The 14354-nt window shown below is 34.0% G+C and overlaps 2 protein-coding genes across 2 annotated transcripts; one reads left to right on the top strand and one right to left on the bottom strand.

Annotated features, from left to right (window-relative positions):
* Positions 1 to 4222: 4222 nt before the first annotated feature.
* LOC109220778 (IAA-amino acid hydrolase ILR1-like 4) lies at positions 4223 to 7937 on the bottom strand. Its single transcript, XM_019385246.1, has 5 exons — positions 7439 to 7937; positions 6200 to 6325; positions 5786 to 6100; positions 5568 to 5696; positions 4223 to 4802 (listed from the first exon to the last, which is right to left on the bottom strand). Exons 1-5 carry the CDS (start codon positions 7808 to 7810, stop codon positions 4413 to 4415), a joined length of 1332 nt encoding a protein of 443 aa, XP_019240791.1. The 5' UTR covers positions 7811 to 7937; the 3' UTR covers positions 4223 to 4412.
* Positions 7938 to 10985: 3048 nt separating this feature from the next.
* On the top strand, positions 10986 to 14032 carry LOC109220776. The gene is made up of 9 exons (XM_019385243.1): positions 10986 to 11175; positions 11250 to 11346; positions 11431 to 11526; positions 11805 to 11940; positions 12491 to 12654; positions 12727 to 12847; positions 12914 to 13108; positions 13220 to 13270; positions 13880 to 14032. The coding sequence occupies exons 1-9, from the start codon at positions 10986 to 10988 to the stop codon at positions 14030 to 14032; spliced, it is 1203 nt and encodes a 400-aa protein (XP_019240788.1).
* Positions 14033 to 14354: the final 322 nt, after the last annotated feature.

The following is a 14354-nucleotide window of genomic DNA, read 5'->3' as shown; positions in this document are numbered from 1 at the left end:
TAAAATAAAAAAGCAGAAAGAGAAATGAGACTTTTATTTTGATCGAATTTTCTATTTTATATATTTTATTTTACTTTTACAAAAATTTTACAAAAAATGGGAATTTTTTCTTGTTGCTTGAATATTAACTATTCAATTAAAATGAAATATTACAACTATAACAGGCATTTTGGTTTTCAAATTCAAATTCGTTGGAACAAAAGAGGCCCGGCTGGGTACTGACCAGACCAGGCCATGAGAATAAGAGGGTCCTTTCGAACAAAATCAAGACAAAGAAAAGAGGTCTTCTTTATTTTTCTTGATATTCTTGGCTCTTCTGAGCCCTTCCTTTACTTTAGATAAAGAAATAAAGGAAATTGATGATAAAAGTTGTACATATCTATATAATATAGAAAGAAGAAAAGAGAGAAAGAAAGATTCTTTCCTTTATCTTATGTGCTATCTCATGTAGTAATTATTTTTGTCAATTGGGAGAGATGGCTGAGTGGACTAAAGCGGCGGATTGCTAATCCGTTGTACGAGTTAATCGCAACACCCGGTAACCAATTATACACGTGGTGTTATCGAGTGTCATAGGTATCCATACGAGCTTGGGAACTCTATGGACGGCGCGACGCCTCAGGGCTAGCATTGGGCACAAAACGGGCATCGGAGGCTTGACGTGTGGGACGATTATGCCCTGTAGGCTACCAAAATGGTGGATAAAGACCTCCGTGCCGATTGGATACTTGAAGAACCTATCTTAGGGGCCTCATGTGTCAACTTGTGAGCTTGGCTTGGGTTCAGCTAGGCAAGCAAGGGTCCTTTGGCCTAGACGTGCAGTTGTGGGGCGACACTGCACTATGCGGGATAGAACTATGTCGCGAGGGCTATGTTTGGCTATGCCATGAGACAACCGTGGGCATGATATGAAAGACGCACATGACAAAGGCCAAGGACTAAAGGTTGCCCTACTCGGGCGAAGCACAAGCTGGGTGCGGATGCACGAGGCGAGTGTCAAGCTTGAGGATTGGACTGTGCACGCGAGAGCGATGCTCAGTGCCAGGTAAGGGACGAAAATGTCCTAAGCCAACCCCGGGTGTGCGCATGGATGAGATCCAGCAGATGAGAAGCGCCACAGTTAGTCAAGGCTACGAGCCTAGACATTATACAGGTGGCACAGTTGGAGTAAGCCTCCTAGGCAATCTCCACCACAGGCACAGGATCGTGCTAGAAAACCTGGGAAAAAGAGAAAGGCTGGCCTGTAGTGTGGGGTGACTACAGGCGCCGCACGGGCTAATTGGTGCCGCTAGCGTTCGGAAAAATATCGAACCGTGACAATAGGCTTGGAATCTAAGAGTTCTTGCCGTTTCAAGCAAGTGCCTATGCTTCCTTTCAGCCACTCCATTTTGTTGTGGGGTGATAACACAAGAGCTTTGATGAATTACCCCAAAGGAGTTAAAGAGATTAAGACACTGGGAATTAAAGAATTCAAGGCCATTATCAGATCTAACAATTTTAATAGAGGTAGTGAATTGATTTTTAATCAAGGCAAAGAAATTCTTGATCAAAATAATAGTATCACTTTTATGTCTCATCAAATAGACCCAAGTCATTCTAGAATAGTCATCAACAATGGTAAGGAAAAATCTGAAACCATTATAGGTACATCGTCTATATGGACCCCATTTATCCATGTGTATAAGTTCAAAAGGAGATACAGTTTTTGACACACTAGTAGGAAAAGGAAATCTAGTTTTCCTTGCTAAAGGATAACAGTAAAAGATCTATATGCATGATTGGATAGATGACCCTTCAACATTGGGATTTTCTGGGACAACAGCTGGTGCATGACCAAGTCTTTGTGCCATATTGAGAAGTGATCAGACTCAGTAGAAGATAGGCAGTGATGTGAAGGAACAAGTGAAGTTGAAAATGTACAGACTTGAACCGGTGAAGGTTTCTTGGCAGGTTGAAGTAAGTATAAACCATCCTTATCTTTACCAATCCCCCTCACCTTTCCAGTATAGAGGTCCTGAAAGATAGAAAAATCAGGAAAGAAACTAACACAACATTGTAGTTGTTTAGTTAGTTTTGAAATGGACAAGAGATTATACTTTAAGAAAGGTACATATAGCACATTAGTCAGTATATTGTCAAACAAAGACACTGAACCAATATGTGTGACAGAAGTAGTTTGACCATTTGGTAAGTGAACTTGACTACAATTTGGAGGTATTAATTCTGAGTTGAGCAGATTATTTAGGCTAGAAATTATGTGATTTGTTGCCCCTGTATCTATCACCGAAGGAGTAGTATCACAGTCTGCAGTTGAACAACTATTAGAGTAAGAAGATATACGTGCCATGTTGATGTTTGTTTCTTGTGGAGGTGGTGTCTTATTGATCAGCTGCAGACTGTTGATATTGTTGCGGGGTAAAAACAAGCATAGTCATTCCATGAGCAGGAGTGGTGCAATTATCAGCATGATGTGCATTGTAATTAGGAGCAACAAAGTTGTTATCACAGTTTGCATTATTCACCATGGGAGCCTTGTTGCCTGTTGAAATCTATCAGAAGTTCTTCTCTTAGTGTTCTTAGAATTGGTAGGGTATCCAACCAGCTTATATCAGTTCTACCTTTTGTGGCCTCTCATATGACAATATTCACAATAGAGCGAATTTGCCTTTTTGAACCTATTCCCCTGTATAGAGGAAAGAATGGTGGAGTCATTCAAGTCCAGTTGTTGGAGAGGCTGAACACACTGATTTATCATATTTGATTGCATCCTCTGGCTTTCATCTTGCATGATCAAATTGTAAGCTTGATTCAGGGAAGTACTGGGAACCATCATCAAAATTTGACTGCGAGACTGTGAGTAAGTCTCATTTAGCCCCATCAGAAATTGCATCAGCTTCTGCTGCTCTATGTGGTCTGCATAGGTCTTATCACTTCCAGGAAGAGGAACCAGAGACAGATATTCATCCCAAACATTTCTCAATTTTGAAAAATATTCAGAAACAGACGAAGTGCCCTGGACCATTGTATAAATCTCTCTATGTAATTGATATACTCTAGTGAGATTTCTCTTATCAAAACGTTCTTTTAAATCCCCTAAGCCTTATAAGCATTAGACGAGTACATCAATCCATTAGTTAATTCTCTCGAAACTGATTTTTGATCCACGACAAGACGAAGGCATTACACCTGTCCCACTCATGAACTAAATCTCCTCTATAATCTTCCTTTTTACAGCTACCATCAATAAACCCTAATTTGTTCTTAGCTAGCAGTGCAACTTTCATAGAGTTACTCCAAGCAGTGTAATTTTTGATTCCAATTAGTTGTTGAGGAATGAGAATACAACCTAGAGTGTCGGACGGGTGTATAAGGATTCCTTGGATGAATGTCGGTGAATCGCTCTATCTGGTCCACTATTGGTGTCATCACCGGCGTTGGCCGTTCGTCACTTGTGCTCGGCATTTTTTCACGAGAATCTTCAGGAATCAACAAGAGAAGTAACAATAACTGCTATGATTAACCTAGAACTCACCAAAAATGATCATTTAGGCCCGTAGATGAAGTAATCTCCCAAATTTAACAATGGCGAAAAATTAGGGTTTGTCTGCTACTGGTCTTCAATGGATTCAATCAATTGCTTGTTAGATCACTCTCATATGCTCATTTACCAGCTCAATCACCATTGATCGGTGGCTCTGATACCATGTTGAAAGAAGAATTGAAGCTGGAGATGAAGGAGAGCAAGAGAGAGAATGTCGGTTGTGAGAGCAACTGAGTCTCTGATATTTTCTCATTAAAACTAAAAGGAAATGAAAATGTACAATTTATATCATTTCCTAACTCACTAACTTAACCCAATACTAACTTGTGTCTAACTAACTATGGTTAGTTCTATATGTACACAGTGTATAACTACTACTAGGACTTAATATTTCTACAATTTCCTAACAAAGGTTATATTTAGCAAACTTTGATCACTAAGTATATAGTATTGGCAAGCGTGGAGCGCCAAATTTTGTTGTAAAAAACAGGAGCGATGCACTTTTTTCCACTTCACTAAATTGTATGGATAAATAAATATTTGCAAACAAACCTTTCACGGTGAAATTGTGATATATAATCAGTCGATCCCATATTGTACTATACATTACTAGAATATAGTACCTTCAGGAGCAAAGTTTCCCTTTTTTTGGGACAAGTCCATTGGATAAAGATTGACATAGTAAAAATAATGTGAGGCATAATTCCAAACAAGTAAATGGAAGAAGTATTTCTAGTGACTACAACTTTTAACAATAAACCATAAAGTAAAAAATCAAACAAAACTGAATTACAAGTAGTATTCTGGCATATACGTATTGATTATCAAACATACTAACTCTATACAAAAGAATAAAATAAGATTATTTAGATTAAGAAGAATGAGAAGTACACTTATTTGTTGAGTTTAAGAGGTAAGAATATGCAAAAGTAGCATGAATTGCTGCACCAATTGGAAGGACATCCTCATCAATGATGAAATGTGGATTGTGTGGAGGGTAAATAGCACCAATCTTTTCATTTTTTGTTCCCAAAAAGAAAAAAGAACCAGGAACTTTCTCTAAGAACACTGCAAAATCTTCACTTCCCATGAAACTAGGTGCTATTTTGAAATTTTCCTCCCCAACAATCATCGTTGAAACTTTTCGAGCATGTTCGTATATTCTTTCATCGTTTATTGTTGGAGGAAGTGTTGGATTTTCTCGACCATCAAAGTCAATCTCGACCGTGCATCTATGTACAGCAGCTTGTGCTCGTATGACCTGGAAATTTAACCAATAAGAAGTTATTACCGAATATTGTCAAGGAAAAATATGTTGTAAATATAATGTGAATGTCTATACCTAATGAGTTCATGTTTAGCAAGCTATTTTATTCTCCATAGTTGGGTAGTCGATTACTGAAAGGTAATGACATAGTGATATTTTGAAAGGTACCACTTATTTTATTGAAAAGTTACATTGAATCTTAAAGAAATGAAAAGTCATTAATTTGATCTCTTGGCTTATGACCCTTCTGAAAAAACAAGTTCTTTGGCTATAAATGAGATTATTTTGTATTGAATGTATATATCAAGCAACTTGAAAATATATATACTAAAACCTCTTTCCCGAAACAAATCCTACAATTTCCTCAAGTATTCGTCTTCTCAAACAAAGTATTAATGAGAAAGAAGCGTAACTTGTTTGAAGCTTGGGTAAATAAAATTTGCACATGAAAACGTTGTAAGAGACATGTGGGACTTTGAATATTGGTCAAACTTGGAAACCTATCCAAGATTTATGTTCTTAATTAATAATCTCTCCCCTTTCAATTTATGTGAATATATTTCAATGGGCACGGAGATTAAGAGAAAAAAAAAGAATTTTGAACTTGTGGCATAAAATGAGGCACATATATTTTGTGTGGCTATAAATTATTGCATTATGATAAATTGTTTCCAAATAAGAAAAGTGGTCATTCTTTCTAGCACGAATTAAATAAAAAATAGGTTCACATAAATTAAAACGGAAGGAGCAGTAGTTTACCTCTTCAATTCTTTTCCTCAAACCGTAGAAACTCTTCTTACTGAATGCTCTATAGGTCCCGGAAATTGTAGCGGAATCTGGTATTATGTTAAATGCATGTCCCCCTTCAATCATTGCAACTGAAACTACCTGAAATTTCATAAACTAAAGTGAGAAGAATTGAAATATGAAAATTTAAAATTTGTTTAAATAAGTTTGAACATGGAAATAATTACTACCTGGGATTCAAGAGGGTCAGTTTCTCTAGAGACAATACTTTGCAAACTAATAACAGAAGTAGAGGCAGCCAAAATTGGATCAACAGAATCTTGTGGATTAGCAGCATGACCTCCTTTTCCTCTAATTTTAGCTTTAAAGCTTCCACATCCAGCCAAGAATTCACCAGGCCTAGATGCAACTACTCCACTTTCATACTTATGAACTAAGTGTATTCCAAAAATAGCTTCCACATTTTCAAGAACTCCTTCTTCTATCATATCTCTAGCCCCATACCCTCGTTCTTCTGCTGGTTGAAAAATTAACACCACTGTTCCCTGCAATATTATAATACACGGTAATTAAATTCATTAACTAATCCATGCGCTTAGATATGTATATATATATATAGAGCTTAATTCAGGGTTTTTTTTAACCTGTAAATTGTGGCGGAGTTGTTGTAATATCTTGGCAGCACCAAGAAGCATGCTAGTATGGGCATCATGAGCACAAGCATGCATTTTTCCATCAACTTTGCTCTTGTGTTCCCATTTCGCCAATTCCTACATTAGAAGAATTCCACTTTGACTCGCGACTCTTTTATTGATCAAATTATTCACTTCATAGTCTAATTTAATTGATTTTTTGATTAATTGAGAATAAATATAGAGTCCCATTTTATAGAGGCATAATATATGATATTGAACTCTACAACTTATTAAACTCTTTCCTTAGTGAAACCAAATCCGACGTATGATCTTTATTTTCTTTTTCTGTTGTCTAGATTACAAGTGATATTTGATGTTCAAAGTAAATGCATTAGCGGAGTAATATTACTTATGGTACTGCGAATTGAAGTGTTTTAATTTCTTTTTCCCAATGAAGTTTCAAAACTCAGGAATCTCTTTGTTTTAGGTATAATATATACTACTCCAGAGTAGTTAATAAATGGGTTGGTAGTCCAACTAAACTGTTTCGAACTCTATACTTTATTCAGATCCTTTGGCTTTTGAGCAATATGTTAATTAATGAGCTTCTTTTAAGTAGCTTAGAATTGAAACCTAAGTAATTGGAGATGAAATGATTTGTCAAACAACAACAGTAACTACACATTAGTTCAAAATAAGTTGAGATTAACTATACGAAAGATGTGGAGAAATTTATGTGGTTCCTTTCACGGCTTAAATATTACAGCTGCCGCCGCCATTTCTGACTAAAATGGAAAGTAAATTGCCGCAAGTAATTTCTTCTTCTGCCATAGTTAATTTAGTCGCCCACAAAATAAAAATAAAAATGACTCAAATTTACTGCCTACACCCTAGTTCGGACCGAATAACATTAGTATAAATGATCCCCGTACCATTGTCATTACAAACATCCTTAATACTAACAATCTTCAAAACCATTAATGAAATACAGACAAAGGTAAGAAGTAAATTCGAAGATACATAGTAGTATATATTAGGCCTATAGATCTACCTCCTAAACCCCACAAATTCAAGAACTAGAGAAAAGAAAATTTTGATGTTTAAAGTGAATAAAACAGTTAAAGGTTATCCGTGGTTGTAAATCAACTAAATTAACTTGATAGTATAAATATTCTTACCGTTTTTTGTTTTGAAGATAAATTAAGACTATAATTGCAGGATTGAGAAAATTCCAAGCAGAGCACTAACCTGAATAGGCAAAGCATCCATGTCTGCTCTGAGAGCCACAAATGGCGGCTTACCGGAGCCGATGGTGGCAACAACTCCGGTCTTAGCCACCGGCCACCGGTACTTTACTCCCATCCGATCAAGCTCCTCTCTGATCAAACCACTAGTCTTAAATTCTTCATAAGCAAGTTCAGGGTTCTCGTGAATTTGTCTCCTTATTTTTATCATCCACTTCACTGTCTCCGTATCATTTGCTAATTTTGTTATATAATCTTTCACGTAAGAATTTTGATCTACCAAATACGGATTCAAGCACTCATCTTCGCCGTGGCACGAAGGAAAAACAATGAACATAGATAGAAGCACCAAGATTAGAACTTCCTTAGCACCCATTGTTTTGAACAAAAAGAAAAGGAATAAATTGTATGAAGAAAGTGAAAACTTCTGGATATTGTTTATTTGTTTGTTTTAGAGTTAGCCATCCACAAAGGACATAAAATAAAGATATTTAGATGCAGATATATATATATATAAATATGGAGGAGAGAGAGACAACAAATGTGAAGTGATATTAGTGGATATATGTGGACGAATTAATAGTAAAAAGAGTACTATCAGCGGACTAGTTGTCACCCCATGAAACATATGAGAAATGTGCCAAAATATAAAAGGTGGAGATGTCCATTCCATAGAACATGATAAAAATATCAGAATCATACTTGATACGGCAATAATAGTACATATTTTTATTGATTTAGAAAACTTGCCTTCTTCCACTTTTCTTCCTCCTCTTAGAGCGTTACCTTAATTTTCCATCTAATTTTTTTATTTTTATTTTATATGTTATAGATTATTTTGAATAATATACTACACCCGTCTTAATTTATATGATACTATTTGAGTAGACTTAGAGTTTGATAAAGAAATAAAGAATTTTGAAAAATCATAAATTATTTCATTAAAGGTAAACCGATAATTTAATTTTAGAGTTAATTTTATTCTAATTTTATTCGAAAAATAATTCCATGGTAATTTCTTTTCTTTTTGAACTAGTATGCAATTAATAATCCAGACAATATATTTCCCAGATTTTGCACGTGCGATTAAACTTGTGTTTTGGTGCTGTGATGAGATTATGTGATTTGATTTTCTTTCAAGCTTTTCATATACTTGGCAACTACTCCTTCGTTTTACTTTTATTTGTTAAGTATTTTTAAAAATAAATTTTCAATTTTACTTGTCACTTTTCGCATATCAAGAGAAAAATATTTATTTATTTTATTTTGCCCTTAGATTAATTATTCGTTCGAAATTATTTTTCAAATTCACTAAGACTATACACCAATTAATATAAGTATTATTGTAAATTATGCATTTTATTTATTATTTTTTTAGGAGCGTGCAAAGTTAATAGTGAACCAGTAAAAATGAACGGAGGTAGTATTACTCTGGCTGTACTTGTCCGCTGTTGGCGTCCGAGTAATATATTTAGATTCCTGGTCTAACTAAACGTATGATTGATTAATTTTTAAAGAAGGTAGGTCAACTTTTTTTCTTTATTTTAAACTAGATCTGCAAATTTGTAAATTATTTTAATCCAAGAGGGGTCAACTCTTTAGTTAGCCACCATAAATATCCAATTCAAATCATTCGTTGACTCAAAAAATAAGAAATTTTGTTTAATTAATTAACATGTGATACTATACCTGCCTATATATATTTTGGGGAATTAGAGACATAGAATTAGTCAGTTTGTTCACATAATTAACATGGAAGTCGGGAAAGTCCTCTCTTTTCCTTTGTGCAAAGATTAATTCAACTAATTAGCAAATTTATCTATTAATAAAAGCAGAGGCAGAAGCCCCTTTTTTTGACAAGTGGCAGCATGAAAATAAGACAATTGGCCCTTTAGGACAAACCTCCACAAAAATAGGAACTAATATATTAATTGGGGAAAAAATCACATAAAACCGACAGTTATTCCATTTTAAAGAATTACTACGTTACAAACATCCTATTAGACTTCTATTTTGGGGAATCCTACATAATTCAATAACTACTTTTGTCAACTAAGTCTATCACGTTTTTCTCTTTTCTTTTAGGTTTTTCTTTTTTTAAATAAACAAGTAACCGTATCTACATGTGAACGTGAATACACACGTTTTTTAGATTTTATCTAAACCTACGCTATCTGAACCTATACACGATCGGCAATCATCTTCAACTGCTCAAAACTGACTATACCAACTTATATATCTTCCATTGATACTCTATACATAAACCAAAGGCAGTCGTATATCAGAAATTCAACAAAAAAACAAAAGGATTCTACAAATTATGGCTACTGACACTGATTTCATCATGGATATAATAATTTCAAAAATGCAATGGAGGTTGAAAGTTCGGGTTGTTCGTCTTTAGGAAGTCCCAGATCGTTACAATCCAGACACTACTTTCTCCATTGAATTGGTTCTACAAGATGAAAAGGTATTAAAAATCAATTTTTTACTTACTAATTTGTTTTACGTCTCTGTTTTCAAGTTGCAAAATCTGGAATTGTTGTTATGTTCTTCACACTACTTTCTTGATTGGTTCTACAAGATTACAAGATACTACAACAATTCACTTTTTTGTCTTACAATATATTCATTGCAACAGTATATATAAATATATGTTGGTTTTCTTTTTTCTTGCACTGTTTTTTTTTCTTAGCCGTGCTCGCTTTGAATGCTCTTTACTTTTTTGCTATTTTGCTTATTTCTGCCTTCTTTTGAATCTCTACCTGTTTTTATCGAAACAATATGGAAAATACCAAGTTCTTTGATTACCTAAAAGAAAAAATATCAAAGATGTTGTTCTCCGATATGAAAAGGCATTAAAAATCAATTTTTTTTACATGCTAATTCGTTTTGCTTCTCTATTTTTTTACGTTGCAAAATCTGGATTTGTTGTTATATTCTTCATACGTTTATTAACGCTACTTTCACGATTGAATTGGTTCTACAAGATTTGAAGATACTAACAAGTGGCAGTTTTTTGTCTTACTAATTTGTTTTGCTTCTCTGTTTTAAGTTACAAATCTGGATTAGCTCTGTTCTCTTCCATTTTTTAATACCTCCTAATAAAGAAAGAAGTTGGAAAAAGGAAAAGAAAATAATATAACAATCCCAGCGACTACTTAAGATAATGAAGGTATGAACTTTTATCACTATTTGCATATTTGCCTGACTTCTGCTTAAACTGAGGTTCTTTTTAGTTAAAAAATTTACCATCATTTTCAAATTTCAAATTTGCCAAAACTAAACCATTCAGTTTAGGTAGAGGGACCTGTTAGATAGCCAACTGTCAGAACGTAACATCCGAATGCAATTCTTTCCAACTTATTAACTCGAAGAATTTTCACATTGACTTATATTTAGAAAAATATATTTGAGTTGTTCGTTGTAAGTTCAACTATATGTATGTATTTCATGTGATTTCTTTGAAGGGCGATCGGATACAAGCTTCTATTGGCAAGTCAGTGCTGCACCTTTTCAAAACACAACTTAATGAGCATGGATTATATGTTATGGCGAACTTTATCGTTTGTCAAAATAAAGAGAAGTTCAAAACCACAAAACATAACTTAAGGCTCACATTTACTCAACAGACAACAGTGGTTGAAACATCTGATCAACTTTTCCCAATGAATATCTTCGTTTTGCGGCCATATGATCAATTGATAAATAAGATTGATGTGGACGAGACTGAATTATTCAGTAATAATAACTTTTACCTCAAAATTCTAATAATGATCTTTTTTCTCTTATTTTAATATCTTCTTATTCTTTAGATGTGATTGGAGAAATCGTCGGTTTTAGTGAGGTAAAAACGCACATACAAGCTGGAGTTTCTAGGAAGTTTATGAATGTCGAACTAGAAGATGATGAGTAAGAACAAATACTCAATCCACTGCTTTTTAATGAATTTGGCAATTCCATCAACTAAAATTTATATATCTATTTTTTTAATAGGAGGAACAAGTTGTCTGCTACATTCTGGGGCGAATTTGTTGATGAAATTGTACCTCACCTGCTAAGTTCTAACGATCAACCTATGGTTGTTGTTATGTAGCTTATAAAAGCACATAAATTTCAAGGTAAAATTATATTATTAATATGTCTTTATTTGGTGAAAAGTTATTCATTACATCTAATACATACGTTGTTTCGCAGATTCATATTCTGTGCGCAATACTTGGAATACATCGAAGCTGTGGATTAATCCAAATTTTCCTCAATCTAACGAGTTTAAAACACTGTTTAATATACATATCTTCCCCACCAACTATACTCAAATCTATATTTTGAACTATACCTCTGATTGTTTTACTCTTTCTTTAATACAGTTTACTTTCTGTTCGAGATAATTACTCTGAAAGATTGACTCAAACTATCTCTCAACAAAGTTACTCCGTCTCGGATGAATTGTCAAAAGGCGTTGTTCAAGTTAAAACAATTGGCGAATTAGTGGAGTCCATGGAAGTAAGTAAACTATCTTGTGCATAATTATAACTATTTTGCTAATATGTTTTATCTATTTTGAGAAAATTTAAAAATCATGAAACTTTTTTTCATTATTGTATTGCTGTATAAGAAAAATTAATTATGCTATAAAATTTTGCCTGTTTATAAGTACTGTTTAAAACTTTTGCATTGCTAAACCAAACATTTTTATAACGTAATTTGAGCACCATTTCTGTATATTCAATGTGAGCACCATTTCTGTACCTACGGGCTGCTAAGAGATACTTCTCCTGGTCCATTAATGCTGCCAAAGATAAATACTGAGAAACACATAACATTACCGAAGACCAACATATTATACGTGGAGACTCTATATGTCTATGAATACGTTTTTGTAGTTGGTCATTCACTTGGTTTAACTACGTTCTTTAATCTTTGTACAACTAAGTTGTATGTATCAGCACTAGAATATTTCTAATATAAAATATTCCTAATTTATATCAATCCCGATTCGCACATATAGACTATCTCACTTCACTATATAAAGTTTTATCAATTTATTAAACAGGAAGGTCCCTGTTGGATTGTTGCAAATATTGAAAATTTAGAACTTCAAAGAGGGTGGTCATATATCAGCTGCAAAAAGTGTCAAAAGAAGGTCGATAAACTGGGAAACATTTATTCTTGTACAAACCCAAAATGTAAAAATGAAGATTACTCAGCTGTGAATAGGTAATCACAAAAGCTCTATTTCCTTAATCCATCAAAACATATATTTATATCTCAAATCAAACGTGCATTTAGGTACAGGCTTCGGGTTAGGGTCATGGATACTACTGCATCTGTTTCACTATTGCTCTGGGACCGCGAAGCCATATTTCTCATAGGCAAGTCTGCAAATGAATTGAAGGATGGATTACTTGAGGTATATTAACTACTTATATTCATATTTTTTATTTTAAAAAAATTGTAACGCAAAATTTGGTTCTAGAATACTGGCGGTGTTGATAAGCCTTCCTATCCAATGGAGTTGAATAATATTCTTCAGAGAAAATTCATGTTTAAGGTTATTGTCAAGAGCTCGAACCTTCGTTTGCAAGATGAAGTTTATAGTGTTGTTAAGCTTACCGATGATGACCACCTTATACAAAAATATAGTCCTGCTCCACCTTCAGATGCCTTCACCGTATGTGATCTTCGCTGACAAACTTCATAACATATCTAAGTTTAGCATTTCTGTTAAACTGCCAATGTTTTTCTCTGTTTTCAAACTCATTTATTTTTTAATGTTTGATAGGACCCTGACTTCAATACTGATCAAGGCGTAGATGGGGAGAATGAATTCGAGGTAAATACATCGCTAATATTTATTTGTCCTTTACCATGACACCTACTTATATATGTGTATGGATATATTTCTGTACAATTTTCAGATCTGGTATTTATTTTTTAAAAACTACACAATGTTGAGGAGTAGTTTGTTTTGAAATTTCAATAGTTATGGACAAGTAATTTGAAGCTTTTCATGGTATTTTATGGTATTGCCTTTTCGTCTGTTACTTATTTATCATGTTTCATGAAAATAGCATATAGCCTTCACACACACGTAAGAGAAAGGTAGAAGTTAAAACTGGATTTGGATGTTAAAACCATATTTTGAGGTTGGTTATTTCTCATTCTCCTGAAATATGTAGGGCCATATCTCAGTTAAGCTTTTCTACATATAGTATATAGTTGACTAGGGGATAATTCGAAGGGCCGTTACTGAATCTGTATTATTTTTTTTTGGTGCCCATCATTTCTGATTTTCATAGCTGCTATTGCGAGGATCTGCTTGAACAAATAGAAAAACAAATAAGTGAATCTGTTTGCAGTAAATAAACATAGATCACATTCTCTGCTTTATAAAATTACATTGTGCTTACTTCTGTGTGCGTTTTTCTTTTTAAATTTATAGGGCTCTACTGAAGATAATGAGTTGATCGATATTGCAAACACACCTGCCAAGATAGGTATACCTAATGCCGCAACAGTGGTTGAAGAAGATCCGAATGCACAGTTGTCTGGAAATAAGATCAAGAGAGTGTTTAAGAAGAAGAAAACAACATAAGGTGTTTGCATATGTAATAGTTGGAGAAACCAAAAACGGGTCTTATAAGTTAGTTTTGTAGTTTTATTAGTTATGAACAACATATTTGTATCATTTCATGTTTTTGAACCTACTGAACCTCTCTGGTTTAGTTTGTTTTGAATTTCATTAGTTATGGACAAGTAATTTGAAGCTTTTCATGGTATTTTATGGTATTGCCTTTTCGTTTTTATTTACATAAGACAATCCATTGGTTTCTACTACCACATAGATAATTTTTGTTAGTGGAGAGGCTACTTGCCTGTATTTGTTATTGTTTTGACCCATTTCACTGTTACATTTT

This window comes from Nicotiana attenuata, unplaced genomic scaffold (assembly GCF_001879085.1).
Source record: "Nicotiana attenuata strain UT unplaced genomic scaffold, NIATTr2, whole genome shotgun sequence".
Lineage (NCBI taxonomy): Eukaryota > Viridiplantae > Streptophyta > Magnoliopsida > Solanales > Solanaceae > Nicotiana > Nicotiana attenuata.
The sequence above is the reverse complement of the archived record's forward strand: the minus strand, read 5'-3'. Positions and strand labels throughout refer to the sequence as shown.

Bases quoted from the DNA above. Each gene is read 5' to 3' on its own strand.
- LOC109220778 (XM_019385246.1), bottom strand. From the start codon at position 7,810: ATGGGTGCTAAGGAAGTTCTAATCTTGGTGCTTCTATCTATGTTCATT. The intron at 6,326-7,438 runs GTTAGTGCTCTG...CTTCTAATGTAG, and splicing joins TGGATGCTTTGCCTATTCAG to GAATTGGCGAAATGGGAACA. The intron at 5,697-5,785 runs GTAGTAATTATT...ATGAAATTTCAG, and splicing joins CTGACCCTCTTGAATCCCAG to GTAGTTTCAGTTGCAATGAT.
- LOC109220776 (XM_019385243.1), top strand. From the start codon at position 10,986: ATGGCGAACTTTATCGTTTGTCAAAATAAAGAGAAGTTCAAAACCACA. The intron at 11,176-11,249 runs GTAATAATAACT...CTTATTCTTTAG, and splicing joins GGACGAGACTGAATTATTCA to ATGTGATTGGAGAAATCGTC. The intron at 12,655-12,726 runs GTAATCACAAAA...ACGTGCATTTAG, and splicing joins GATTACTCAGCTGTGAATAG to GTACAGGCTTCGGGTTAGGG.